This window comes from Solanum pennellii, chromosome 1, assembly GCF_001406875.1.
Source record: "Solanum pennellii chromosome 1, SPENNV200".
In the NCBI taxonomy this organism is placed as follows: domain Eukaryota; kingdom Viridiplantae; phylum Streptophyta; class Magnoliopsida; order Solanales; family Solanaceae; genus Solanum; species Solanum pennellii.
This window is the reverse complement of record NC_028637.1, coordinates 86,647,149-86,661,116: the sequence shown is the minus strand read 5'-3', so window position 1 is coordinate 86,661,116 and position 13,968 is coordinate 86,647,149. Positions and strand designations below refer to the sequence as shown.

The following is a 13,968-nucleotide window of genomic DNA, read 5'->3' as shown; positions in this document are numbered from 1 at the left end:
AGTAGATTGAGAATGGGCCCGATTTAGGTGGAGAATTTACTAAGATCGAGGATGGGCCCAAATTAAATTGTCTTTGGTTGGACCATCGACCCAAATTGATTGAGAATGGGCTCAATTTAAGACAAAAAATGATGAATGACCATTATTATTGGCAACTAGAGGATTTATGGGTCAACTTCATATACCCATTAAAATTTGGAAACTTAAATAAATATAATAATACTAAAAAAATATTATTCTTTACGACAATGATATTTTCTTTTTCACTTAAGTATTTTTAATATATTTATAATATAGTTTTAACACATATTACAGAGAACAATTTATAAAACATATATAATACAAGTTTTATTGATAAATAATATATGTATCACATATTTTAATACCATTATAATGCAATGTGTCAATTTCTTACTATACAAGCATAATATATTTTAAAACAGTTATAATTCATATATATTGCATACATGATTCACTTTTAATACATATTACAGATTTATCATAATATTGTTATATATTGCTACAAATGATAATAAATATAAAAAATATCGCTAAAATCAATAATTATTTATCAAAATGTGTAATTTTTCCTTCAAATTTGGGAGAATGATGTGTCTATATATACCTAATAATAAGACAAAACATATCAGTAATTCTTTTGCAAAATATATGTGAAATTCTCACTTCAATTTTTTCTCTACGAAAATGGTATGAAATGTGTGTATATGCTCAATGCTTGAAATTTTTGTTCATAATTTTGTATATAAAATCAATATATAGACGGTATTGCTATATGTGTAAAGTGTATAAATATTCTATAAAATGCAGGTTAGGTTTCAACAAATTTAATATTATTATATACTACTTTTATACGATATTCATACTAATTTGTACAACTCCAACAACAAATAAAACTTCAAACATAAGTTTTATACAACTAAGCATACAATCATAAGTTTTATACAACTGAGCATACAAATATCATACAAGTACAATTTTAATACATTTCGATTGTAACTTCAAACTTCAACGAATTAGAACTATAATTAAATCCATAACTAGCTCAAGTTTTATCCAAATTTCATATTCAAACTTTCTAGTTCGTTTGAGATATTATTCACTTGAAATGAAGTAAGTTTGCTATAAGTTGATTTTTATAACTTTAGCTTCGAGCTTCTTTAATGACGTTTTGAAGTAAATGATATTTTCTTTGGCTTAAAAAGAAAGGATTTTATTTGTCTTTTAAAGAATTATACATACAAAAAGGAACTGATCTATATGTCACAGTTTCACTAGCGTCTCTATCACTTCTTTTGTTATTGAAGTAATGAGGGATGTAAAACAACAAGATTGACGGATGTTATTGTTTGTTATTCCATAATTATTCTAGATGTTGCTGCACCGACATCTTCAGACGTAAACCTCACAAAACATCATTCCACACACAATGTTTATGTAAGCCTTGGATCATTTCAATGCCATCTGAGAAGTCAGTTGAAATACAATTTTATGAACAAAAACTACAGGTTCTGATCTGCAAAGTCATCTAAATTTTGTCTAGTTTTCAAACCATCCACTCAAATTTAAGAAACCAGCAAAGCTAACAGCCCAAGTTTTTTTATGGTTAATGATCGGCAAAAACTAGTACAACATCCACTGAAAAGAAGCACTACAGTCATGTATTATGAATGGTTCAACCCCAATTCAAAAGGCGTCAAATGATAAATACATAAAAAAACAAGGCTCAGCAGCTCCAGTATAACTTTATTCTAAGACAGACACCACCGCTAGTTGCTGAATCTTCACCTCACCGGAGCAATTAACCCTGGAGGCCAATAATACCTGACAAGAGTGACAATACCACATGTTATTACTACTACAAACATAATTAAGAACAAAACCAAGCTTGCCTATATAATTCTCAAAAAGCAAATGATTCAACTTGTCGTTTGAAAGCACATTGACAAATGGACAACTTAGATTAGAAAGCAAAAGAATCTCGCATGTTTCTTACTCTAAATAAGTAGCCCAGAAGAATCATTTGAAAGAAAAATCATAGAGATTGAACTAACCTATCAGCAATTGATCAATGTAATTACGACACATAGTTAAATGACTAAATGAGACACATAAATCAATAAATCTAGTCCCAGATGCAAGACAATTAGTACTTACCACAAGCAATCCTTCCGCCAGCATTTCCTGTGCTTTTACTGAGCTCATGTCCTCCTAAAACAGCAGGAAAACAAATTTTAAGTCAGATTAAGTGAAAGTGGGTTACAAATATGGTTAAAGAATTATATTTTAACCGTCCTATTTTTATTCCATGATGAAAGGATTTTCAATGCTCCTACACCAGACACCAAATTTGTTTGGATGCAAATAGAATACTAAACCTCGTAGCTAAATAGAGCATAACTCTTTTGTGCATAATCCTAATCTCATGTATCATTGTACGCCCACTTGATTACTTGCAACTATAGTCCGCTTCCCTACTTTCAATTTTCTGAAACAAGTTGATACTTGGTCATCCTCGAACATTTGCATTTGAGACCTCACAGTTTGCACAATGAGGAACATATTTCTTGCAGTTCAACCATTCCAATCACACACACTAAAGGATATGTTAAAACCTATGGGTCTTAGAGCCTGTTTAAAACTAAGAGCTATATACCCAAACACTCCAAAATTGATTAAAAGTTATTTTGGCTTAAAAACACTTGAAATAAGTCAATCCAAACAGGCTCTTATCCAGCCTTAATCCTGAAGGATCTTGAAGTAATTTTAGATGGATAAAGCAAAGGGCTCACAATGACTTAACTCTAAGCAAAAATAGAAATCAATAGCTTATCTTGTAATGCATTCTTCTTATTAGATTTCAGTCCACCTTTCTTACAATCAATCAATCACAAGTCTCAGCTTCAGGCTAAAATCAAATTAATATCCAACATCTGCAAATGTTAGTCCATTTCTCTCTCTCCCTCCCCTTACAGAAACATTTAAAAAAAGGTTTTTTTCTATTAGACTGCATTTAAGTGACTAGACTTTTAACAAATACAGACAAGGGAAGTGATAGGAGAAGCATAAATTAAATGGTAATAGGTAACCAAGCATCATGGAGTGAAAGAATTTCTAGAACAAATTGTCCAAAAATAACTTGCAGACTGTTTGTCAGCTAGTATTTTACAAACTGACCCACGTTAGCTCCAAGCCTCCAACACCCACATCTAAATTCAAATACGAAACCTGTATAACAGGAACCCGTCCTTGCCCCCAGAACTATGTTTAGTGGAAAGAGCGCAACATGTGAAGTGTTGATTAGGTGCACGTCATACGCTCGAACTATACACAGACAAAATACTAGTATATAAGTGGAGAATGGTAGAGGGGCAGGCCATTATCCACCAATTGCACCACCAGCCCGCAGGAATTGCATGGCCATAAAAAAAAGATAGCACCTATTCATTCCTTGGGAGCATGTATATGAAAGATTACATCCTGATTCTTCAAGGAGATTTAACATCACTCAGGAATGCACACACCTCTTCCCGCTTGATTTTTGAGTCAGCAATTACCAGGCATTAATTTTCAGCTCAATATACAGAGAATGGCAAATTCTTTGAAGAAGAAAAATGAAATCTTATTGGTGCTGGGGAGATGTGAAAATGATAGAAGTGGATCCTTGCTAGGGTGGTCATGGTTAGGACTGAACCCCTTTCTCTTTCACTTTGCCTGCTCTTATTTAAATGAACCTAGTGGATCCTTACTAGTGTGGTCGTGGTTAAGATTGAAACCCTCTCTCTTTCACTTTGCCTAGTCTTATTTAAATGAACCTAGTGGATCCTTGCTAGTGTGGTCATGGTTCAGAGCCCCTTTCTCTTTCACTTTACCTAGTTTTATTTAAATGAGCTTCCATCATTTTCTTCAAAATTGAACTATAAGAAATGACACAATCACACCTAGACTTCTTCCTTCTCCTATCCATAATACTTTCCATTATAATACACCAATCTCCCAGATATACTTCTTGAAGAAAACACATTAAAGGGAAATGGGGTTTTTATATGTCAAGCACTATGGACGACGAGTGTTGAAGGTCTCAAACTAAAATAAAAGGTTGCGTGTTAAGGTTATATGTATTTTATTTCTTACTTTCTTATCCTCTTTCATCTCTCACATTCTGTTGTAATAATAAAAGCATGTCGTACTCAGCTCATTAAAGTTTAGTCACTGAAGTAGGGAAACTAACCCTTTCCAAGATCATCAGGATCAGCATGAACAACAACAGCTCTTCCAATGATGGACTGTGGACCAGTGAGAGGAATCTGCAAAAAATCAGGTTGCCAATTAGTTCAGGAACAAATATTAGAGCAAGTCTAAAGCTTAGAGTTCAACAAAGAATTTACCTGCTTGTCGGTAATAGTAAAAGATGCAGTACCTGAAATTTTTTGCAATGATTACACCGTTAGTGATGCTAACTAATTTGAAATTACGCGAGGAGAGAGAGGGAGAGAGCAGCATTGACCTCTCTGAAATAAATTTTGGCTTCACTATGCAAAATAATTGTTGTTTTCGGGACAATAAAATCATGGGTAAACCTTTACTACAACAGATTAATTTTTCCAAATGAACTATACATCATGTCAAACCAAAAACACTAGGCATAGATGATGATAAAAATCTTCAATTGCAGACATTTGATTTGAAAATAAATAAGGATAACTACAACCAGATTAAGTTAAATTATTAAACAAGGAACCCTTACCATCTTCTCCAACTGTGATGTTACCAAGATCACCAGCATGACGCACCTCATCTTCAGGAGCACCATGCTCCTTACCAGCAGGATTGTAATGTGGTCCTGCAAGTTAACCAAGAAAAAATTCAAAATTCAAAACATCTAAAAATCATTATTTGTCAGAGTCTCAAATAGATAAATAAAATTACCTGTTGACATGCAGCCATTTGTGGTATCACCAAGGGCATGGACATGGAAGCCATGAAGTCCAGGTTTTAGGCCAGAAATATTTCCATTAACTGTGGTTGGAGCTGTATGCATCACATCAGTTAGAGACCGGTCAACCATGATAGATGCATAAAGAAACCATTTTACAATTATTAAAGTAAATTACCATCTCCATCTTGAGTGAAGAGGATGGTGCCACTAACACCTTCACTGCTGTTAAGGACGGCAACTGCCTTCACCATTTTTGAATGTGATCTAGAAAATTATGATACAAGAGTCTGTTATCAAGCTACACACGTAAGAGCATATACGAAGCACATTAATAAGTTAACATGCAGCTCATCTCATAAGATGATAGACAACATTTCCATATACAAGTTTGGATTTATAGAAAATCGCATTTGGCCAATCAGTTAGAAACATAAAGCAAGAAAGTCTTTCAGTCACAACCCAGGCAATATATAGTTCATCTCGAAAACAAGTCGATCACATAAATTGACATCCAAAACCTTAGGTATTCCATTTCTTCATCTCAACCATATAAGAACATCTAAAAGAGGACATATACAAAAACACTTGGTCATGTTTGCTGTGAAATTACGAAAAAACAATCCTCTAGTTTTCCAAACAAGCCCAAATGTGTTGTTTTTTTCAAAATAAAACAAAACAAAGAAAGCACAAATTTCGTCTTAAAACACTAAACAATGTTATCTTCAACCCGAACAATCGCAAAATCCTCATGTTCTCACCCAAGCACCATCAAAGAAAGACAGTGAACATCTACTTGCAGCAGGATTTGCTTACACACACATTTTGCAGGTGATACAATTTATGGCTATGCATTAGTCCAAATCGATAAGGCAAATAATTCTAAACTCAAACTCTAGTTAGATCGAACCACACATCCATAAAGGCGGAATGAGAGTAACGACATAAACATGTACAGTTAAAAATCCATACAAAATTGCAACTAAATCTTAGATCCGCCTCTTATCAAGGTGAAGATGATAATCCTAAGCTTCTCTTTCTCTATCTCCCTAATAAAATTAATATCTACTCAACAATAGGCCTCCACCAGAATCAGCATAGAAATAAACTCAAAAGGCAGACAGCGACAGATTCAAAAGAGAAAGTCCTAAAAAAAAGTCTAGATCTGCAAAATCAGAAGTTGAATCCAACATTCATTCATCATAAAAGAGAGATCAGTTGCATCAAGAGAAAGCGAATCAAATGAATAATCAAAAATCACTATCGAAAACAGATGCAGAAAAAAATTGAATTACCTCAGGTCACCCTTAGAGAGAGAGACAAGTCCAATATGAGTGCTGATAATGATAAGTTCGATAATTGTAAAGAGTGTTTTGCTTATATTGGAGAAAAAATGGACTGACTACTGACCTATTTGAGGGGTGGCTGGCTGGCTAGTGTGTGATTAGCGCCGTATTCATTTTGCCAACGACCTCTACGTGCCTTTGGTCTACGTTCAAATCACGTGTTAGGAACTATCTAGAATGTAAGACTATTAAGTCCAACAACAAATAACTCTCCAAATTTTTATTTTAAAACTTCAAAATTACATCGTCAGGCAAATATATATATATATATATTAATTAATTAATTATTAATCATGATTATAATTTTAGTTAATTATTACTTACGATGAATATTCAATAATAATTATGTGGACTGAAATTTTGAGTTTGTACAATTTGAAATTTATATGGTAGAATTTGACGATTTAATTTATATAATTATTTAAAATTGAAAATTCCCTGTCAACGAAAGTAAAGGGTTTTCCTTTTAAGTCGAGCTCGTTGTGCTGGCTTGCCTAGTGCAAATTATCTCTTGTGTGATTTGCAAGCTATTGCATTAGAATAAGATTTTACCTTGTGCACATCCAAAAAATAGCGACTGCCGATTTCTCTAATCATAAAATAATTAGTAAAAACTTATTCACAAATAATATAAACAAGATAATTTAAACGGTAGCTACAACTTATCATTATACGTAGAGACTACAGTTATGGGGCTTAAATTATACTTAGACTCTACCTCTACAATATAAATATTCCTTTGATATGTTATCTTTGACTATTTTATTTAATATTGGTGCTTATTTAGTTTGGTGAGTTTTTTGGTGGCAAGTTTTAAAATTCAAATACTTTCTTCGTTCACTTTTACATGTTATGTTATATTTTCTAAAAGTTAATCTGATTAAATTTTAAAATTAAATTAAATTAAATTACATAAATTTGATATTTTAAATAAAAAATTAGATATTTAAAAACTATACGAAAATTACTATAAATTCCAAATTTCTTTTGCAATCAATACGATGAAAAAGGTATATCGTAAAATGTTAATCAAAACTTTTATAGTTTGACTCTAAAAATAAAAACTATGACAATTAATATGAATGGAGATAGTATTTATTTTTGATGCATAAGCTTGATATATTCGTTCATCTTTATATTTTATTTAATTTTTCTACTAAAATGGGTTAAGATATTTGGTGCAGTTCATAACACATCGTGTTTTTAAATTATGATTTGAATTGTTAATGTATGAAATTGGATTTGGACATGATAATCGAATTGAACTTGGGTATAAAAGTCAAGTCATAAGTGTGAAAAGTGTGTTTGGATGTTAATTAAGGTCAAAAATGTCTCTGGCATAAGTGAACTTGAAATTTTACCAATCAATTAATTTTTTATATAAATTAATATTAGGATCAACTTCAAATAAACATATCTAAAAAAATATGAAAAATTATATAATAAAGTATTTGAGTCTAATTTCTAAAACAACAAATTGTTTGTTTAGTACAAACATACTTGAAAACTAATTATACAAAAAAGTCTTTCAAGGATTCAAAATGCTTGAAGAATACACAAATTCTAAAAATTTGTCTATAATTTTCAATTGAATTAAATCAAGCAATGTTGACTTATTAAAATCGCCTTCATTAAATTTTATACGTGAAATATAAAAATGACTTGTTTATCTTTGTTATTATGAAAATTAGATTCTGTCATATCGCTTTACAAATTTGACTTGAATATTGATGAAAGGAAAAATATTTTAAAATATTTTGATGTTGAAGTACCATATTTTTATTCAATTGATATATATGGAGATTCAATTTCTCTTATATTGAGATATTAAAAGAAAATCAATTGCTAGTCATGATATGAATATTTATCCTAATGAATATTATCAAGTTTTTTGGATATATAGAGCATTCATCCCATCTAGAGGTGTCAAAATGGACTGGTCCAATTCAATCTAATTCAACCCTAACGGGCTAGAGAGTTAAATGGGTTAGGACAGGCTGATCCTTTTAATTAAAGGGTTAATAACATAGCAGTCCAACCCAGCCCTAAGCAGGCCATGGGTTGGGACGAATTGACCCTTCAATCAAAAAATAAACAATATTACTCTCTTAGAAAAAGTATCGAATGTTGACTTCTATGAACACGACATCAATTCATACAAGAATTCATTTATAAATCACATACTTCGGTGAATACTTATAAAAATACATTTATGAATCACACACTTTGGTGAATACTTACAAAAATACATAATAGTTAACAAAAGATTTAGCGGATAAATGTTGATCATTCCATCGTTTCTCTCACAAAAAACTAGCTGATTTAAAAGATTTCCAGCAACATAAGGCAGCCTAAATACTTAATAAATCTAAATTTCTAAATATTACATGACTCGTTAATTAATGTTTTACAACTCCGCTTCTACTTCCACCATCGATCATATTTAAATCAACATGTGATATTATTTCCTTAAGAAGTTCATCTTCATCTACAATTCACCATGCAAGATAACATTACAAAATACTTGATTTTTATTTTTCAAAATATTTATTCATAAAATCTTTACAAATAAAACACTATTAAAAATATATATATAAATATTTTAAAAATTAATAGCTCGCGGGCTAGCTTCTGGGGCTGGCTAAATAACCTCGTTCGTAAATGGGCCAAAAATATTAAGCCTAAGCCCACTTATTTCAAAGGTTGGCTTGGATCGACCTTGCGGGCGAAGCCCATTATGACTGCTATAGATTCCTATATACATGTTTATTCCCACGAAAGATTACAGTTATATGTTATTCAGTTATTATTGTAGATGGCAATCAAATCATACAAAGATGAATCACTATAAATCACTTTATAAAGCAAGTCGGAAATGTACTTGTGTGAACCCAACCATATTGTATGATAATGATGCAACTTTATCAAAAGAATGGTGATGCTGCTGCAACATGCAATAGCCCAATTAAAAAGAGGATCCATGAAAGAACATTATACAAAACATATTCAATCAAAACTTTTCTTCATGAACTCCAAAATAATGATATCAACGTGCAACAGATTTGTTCAATTAAAAAGTTTAGTCACCAAACCTTTATCAAGTGCAACTTTTGAAAAGATGGTGCACACGATTAGGACACGAGAATTCATATTTATTGATTGATATTCTCAAGTGCAGATATTATTTGATATAGTGAATTTGAATCCAAACTAGTTTTCCCTATAACTATGTACCTTAATCTTCGATGGGGAGGGGATCTTTGTTAACACCTTGTAGGGTTGTTTGAACAACTGTCATAATTCTTGGACCTACATTACATTCCATTCACCATTTTTGTACAACACTTTCTTCCTTTTTCTGTTTCTTTCGTTAAAATACTAATCATCACTACTCTCATGGAAATTACCCATTTCTTTTAAACCAGAACAGAGCAAGCAAACATAGATACTTACCAAAGGATGTCCTTAAATATGATCAGTCTTACAGAAAATGAAACAAACAAGCATGAATGAGAGTTCCTCTCAGATGAAAGAAATCCTATTATCTAAGACAAAGCTCATTGGAACAAGACTGCAATAGAAAACTCGATATAAACCATTAACTGATGACTAAATAGATAAAAAGCAAACTTATAACCAAAATGACACCTCCTTCCCTCCTACCAAGCTACTACAACTCAACTTTCTCTTCTCTTAACATTTCTTGGCGACGAGATCCTCAATCAAGTCAGCAGCATCTTGAACTGTTGCAATAGTCTGTGCATTCTCTTCTTCCACAGTGATTCCAAATGCTTCCTCAAGTCCCATGACAATCTCAACCTGCACGGAATGACAATATCAATAACTAAATCAATTAGAGCAAATCTCACACAATCCAAGCAGTTAAAGCTACGTTAATATAGCTTAGGATGTATTAGATGCAGAAAATAAGAACAAAGCTTGGTGTCTCTTGCATACTATGGTTAGAGGAGGCATTTCGTCATATTTTAAGATGTTCAGGTTGATCATTTCTGAAATGATTTACATACGGCAATAGCTAGTCACAGTTTCTAAAAGAAAGCATCCTAATTTATATTTACATTCCTGCAATACCACCTTATCATTAGAATTCAAATTATGTTAGGTGAACCCCCACATCGAGACACTCATAATCGTTTCAAGGACCATTTTAACCAACAAAACATCCAGGACATAGCACTGTAAAAGTTTGTTCTAAATTCAGCATACCGTGTCGAGAGAATCAGCACCAAGTGCTATAAATTTTGACTCTCCATTGACTGCAGAATCACTGGGAAGAGCCAGTTGTTTCTTCACAATTTCACACACTTTGTCAACTGTCTCTGGTTTAGCCTGCACATATACAATTTATATTGTTAATAAATAGCATAGGATTAAGACTATTCACTGAAGAATCACTGATATCTTACAACAATTAAGCAAAAATAGCACTAAACCAGCCCAACTAAACATGCATTACTTGTTCTATAAATAGAAATGCTAATCTCCCTCACAAAAAAGGAAAATTTGAACAGTTTGGATTCTAGCTCTGATAAAAGGAAGCAGAAACATACCGCACAGCTAATGCTGAAGCGACGAGTAGCTGGCTTCACTCTGAGGGAAGGGAAGCTTATTCCCTTGATAGAAAGGGAGGATGTCTTCAAACATGCCTGCACAATTCAAAAGGAACAAGCTCAATAAAGATATAACACATCTAATACAGAGGAAAAGTAAAACACATCGATACAGGATTGATTAAGCTAAATTATGAGAAAGCACTCTCTAATTAAGCCAATAGACATTTCCTTTTCCTTTTGTGGTTCACAGATACCTTTGCTTCAGCAATTTTTATCAACCATACATATAACTAATAGATACATCAAAGAAAAAAAGTTCACAAAATCACGGCAAATGAAAGTTTTCCCACTTCACGAATCTTCAGAACTATAACATGAAATCATAAATAGATCTATCACAAGCAAAACTACAAGGTCAGACTTTCACAATCATACATAAAACCTGCAAAATCCAATATTTCAAACAAATCCTCATTAAATCGTTAAAAACACACATCACATCACTGCTAAAAACAGCTAAATCAATCATGAAAAAAATTCATTAAATCGCTGAAAAAACACACAACAGCTCAAGCTGGACAACAAGATCCGAAACATTTTAAAACTGATCATTAAGAAACTAGAAAGAAACGAATCTTCTTCACACACAAAGATTTAAACACCAGCACCTCAAAATTAACAGAACACATCAACACGCATATGATCTATACCATAGTAAACTAAAACAGATCAACAAAATCACAAAAATTAAGATTTCAAACACAAAACACGAGATAAACCACCAAAACAGTAGATTTAAGAGTGAAAAAACGAAAAATACAGACCTTGTTGGGGTTGAAGGAGGAGGAAAGGGAAGAGATGGCGAAGGAAGATCCAGTAACAGAAGCCATTGATGGGATCTAAAGAAAATGGATCTGAGAGGAAGTGGCGGAGAAGACGAAGAGAGCAAATGAGTAAAAAATGATACAAAAGGGTATAGAAGAGTGGTTTGCTTTTATAGAGCGTTTTTCATGTTGGGTTTTCAGAAGATCCTTGCTGCTCTGCTTTGGTAGTATCGAAATTTTGGAGTATTTGGTTTAACTTCACAAAATATTATTTTAAATTTTATTACTATTATTATTTGGTTAAATTATTATTATTATTATTATTCCAAAAAGAAAAACAGAAATATTTAATATTAGATAAAATAAGGACTTTCTACTCTTTTATTAATTACAATATATAGCTATATTATTGTCTTTTACTCCTTTTTTTTAAAAATAAAAACTTACATAAATATACTGTAATAACAATATATTTATTATTTATAGTAACAATATTTTTTTCACTTGATCAGTATTAATTCATTTATAATACAAGTTTAATACATATTACAAAGAACAATTTATTATTCATATATAATACAAGTTTTAATGATGGATGATACATTTATCACACATTTTAATACATTTATAATAAAATGTGTCAAATTTTACCAAACAAACATAATATATTTCAGAAAACAATTATAATTCATATATATTGCATACATAATTTACTTTTAATTCATATTGCAGATTTAACATAATATTGCTATAAATAATAATAAATAAAAAATATCGCTAAAATCAGTAATTATTTATTAAAATGTACCAATTTATGTAATTTTTTCATTTTTAAAATTAATTGAATTGTTGAGAACTTGAGATGCTTTATACCTTTAAGAAAAGAAGATTAAGAGATGAATTAGGCTTAACTTTCCGTTTTTACACTTATTCTAAATTATGATTAAAATAACTAAACATTAATTAATAACTAATACCAATACTAACTAATGAAGGGTAAAATAAAAAAAAAATATTTTAAAAATAGTCTTGAAAATTAAACAATTAACTTAATTTGAAAATTTTTTTAACAATTCAATTAATATGAAACGGAGAATACAACTTATAAGATGTATTTAATGTATCTTTTCGATAAAAGTGGCTACGAAATTGATTGCATTAATTATACAATGATGTCTTTTTTAAAAAAAGTAAAAATTTAGCAACACTGAATTGACATCTCAAATCTTCCTAATTAGCGAGACTTTAAAATCTTGTGAGATTATTTTCATAATAATAATAAAAAAATAATCTCACTACTAGATATTTTCTTATTCGTTGATTTTATTGCAACTAATTATTACCTATACGTCATTGGTATATAAAATTTGCAGTTACGGAAAAAAAAAATTCACCTAAATATATTGATATAAATACATCTCGATTCTAATGATGGATACACTATAGAATATTCAAATATATTGATATAAAATGAATAACAAGGAAAATATACATTTGATACATTGATACAAATGTATAATGTATAGAAGGTACAAACAAAAACAAATACATTTTTGATATAAAAAGTATAACAAGAAACATATACACTTTGAATAAATTGATACAAATTTATGATCAGTAACATATACACTCAAATACTTTGATATATCATGATAACAAGGCACATCTACACTTAAATTACTTCTTTGAATATATTTTTGATAATATATACACCGTAAAAACACACAAGTATACTGATATAAACGTATAAGAGTGAACAGATACACTCTAATATACATGAATACAATCATATACACGTGTGTTTGATTCCTTAAGAAATCTACCAAACCGATCTCAAATTTGAATCAAAATTCCTCAAAGTTAAAATATTATCCTTGTGATATATCCAATCTTTCAAAATTTGGGATGCTAACTTTTATCTAGTAAATTTTTATTAGAAATAAATTATTTTATAATAAACCCAAGTATTTTCTTTTGAGATTTTTAAAATATAAAACAATAAATATCCTCCACATTTTAGGGTAAGAAAATCATGCAGACTTAAAACATAAATGTCCAATACAATTTTTGGGGAGAATTTGAATTTAAGAAGATTTGGGTAGATAACTTATATAATAAAGTTGTTTCATAAGAATGTTTTATTCTAATAGAGTTATGTACTTAAATTTATGAATTGCAAACTACCCAATTCTAATATATACCTATTAAACAAGTACATCTCCATCCAATTTTAATTTGTCAAAAAAACTTCTAATGAATGAGGACTACGA

At 30.7% G+C, this 13,968-nt stretch overlaps 2 protein-coding genes across 3 annotated transcripts; both read right to left on the bottom strand.

Annotated features, from left to right (window-relative positions):
* Nucleotides 1–1,556: 1,556 nt before the first annotated feature.
* Nucleotides 1,557–6,400, bottom strand: LOC107007989 (superoxide dismutase [Cu-Zn] 2). Of its 2 annotated transcripts, none has more exons than XM_015206861.2 (8): nt 6,250–6,400; nt 5,133–5,221; nt 4,948–5,049; nt 4,766–4,861; nt 4,407–4,438; nt 4,250–4,325; nt 2,176–2,229; nt 1,557–1,842 (listed from the first exon to the last, which is right to left on the bottom strand). In XM_015206861.2, the coding sequence occupies exons 2-8, from the start codon at nt 5,206–5,208 to the stop codon at nt 1,820–1,822; spliced, it is 459 nt and encodes a 152-aa protein (XP_015062347.1). In that variant the 5' UTR covers nt 5,209–5,221; nt 6,250–6,400; the 3' UTR covers nt 1,557–1,819. The 2 variants fall into 2 exon arrangements, with proteins under 2 accessions (XP_015062347.1, XP_015062349.1); XM_015206863.2 differs by having other exon boundaries at nt 5,133–5,244; nt 6,250–6,396.
* Nucleotides 6,401–9,744: 3,344 nt separating this feature from the next.
* Nucleotides 9,745–11,928, bottom strand: LOC107007962 (acyl carrier protein 1, chloroplastic-like). Its single transcript, XM_015206823.2, has 4 exons — nt 11,699–11,928; nt 10,872–10,967; nt 10,528–10,650; nt 9,745–10,119 (listed from the first exon to the last, which is right to left on the bottom strand). The coding sequence occupies exons 1-4, from the start codon at nt 11,762–11,764 to the stop codon at nt 9,994–9,996; spliced, it is 411 nt and encodes a 136-aa protein (XP_015062309.1). The 5' UTR covers nt 11,765–11,928; the 3' UTR covers nt 9,745–9,993.
* Nucleotides 11,929–13,968: the final 2,040 nt, after the last annotated feature.

Coding starts and splice junctions, on each gene's coding strand:
- LOC107007962 (XM_015206823.2), bottom strand. CDS start 11,764: ATGGCTTCTGTTACTGGATCTTCCTTCGCCATCTCTTCCCTTTCCTCC. Junction 10,968..11,698: donor CCTCCTTCAACCCCAACAAG/GTCTGTATTTTT, acceptor TGAATTGTGCAG/GCATGTTTGAAGACATCCTC. Junction 10,120..10,527: donor GTGCTGATTCTCTCGACACG/GTATGCTGAATT, acceptor CATTCCGTGCAG/GTTGAGATTGTCATGGGACT.
- LOC107007989 (XM_015206861.2), bottom strand. CDS start 5,208: ATGGTGAAGGCAGTTGCCGTCCTTAACAGCAGTGAAGGTGTTAGTGGC. Junction 4,439..4,765: donor CATCACAGTTGGAGAAGATG/GTAAGGGTTCCT, acceptor AAAAAATTTCAG/GTACTGCATCTTTTACTATT. Junction 1,843..2,175: donor TGGCGGAAGGATTGCTTGTG/GTAAGTACTAAT, acceptor CACTCTTGTCAG/GTATTATTGGCCTCCAGGGT.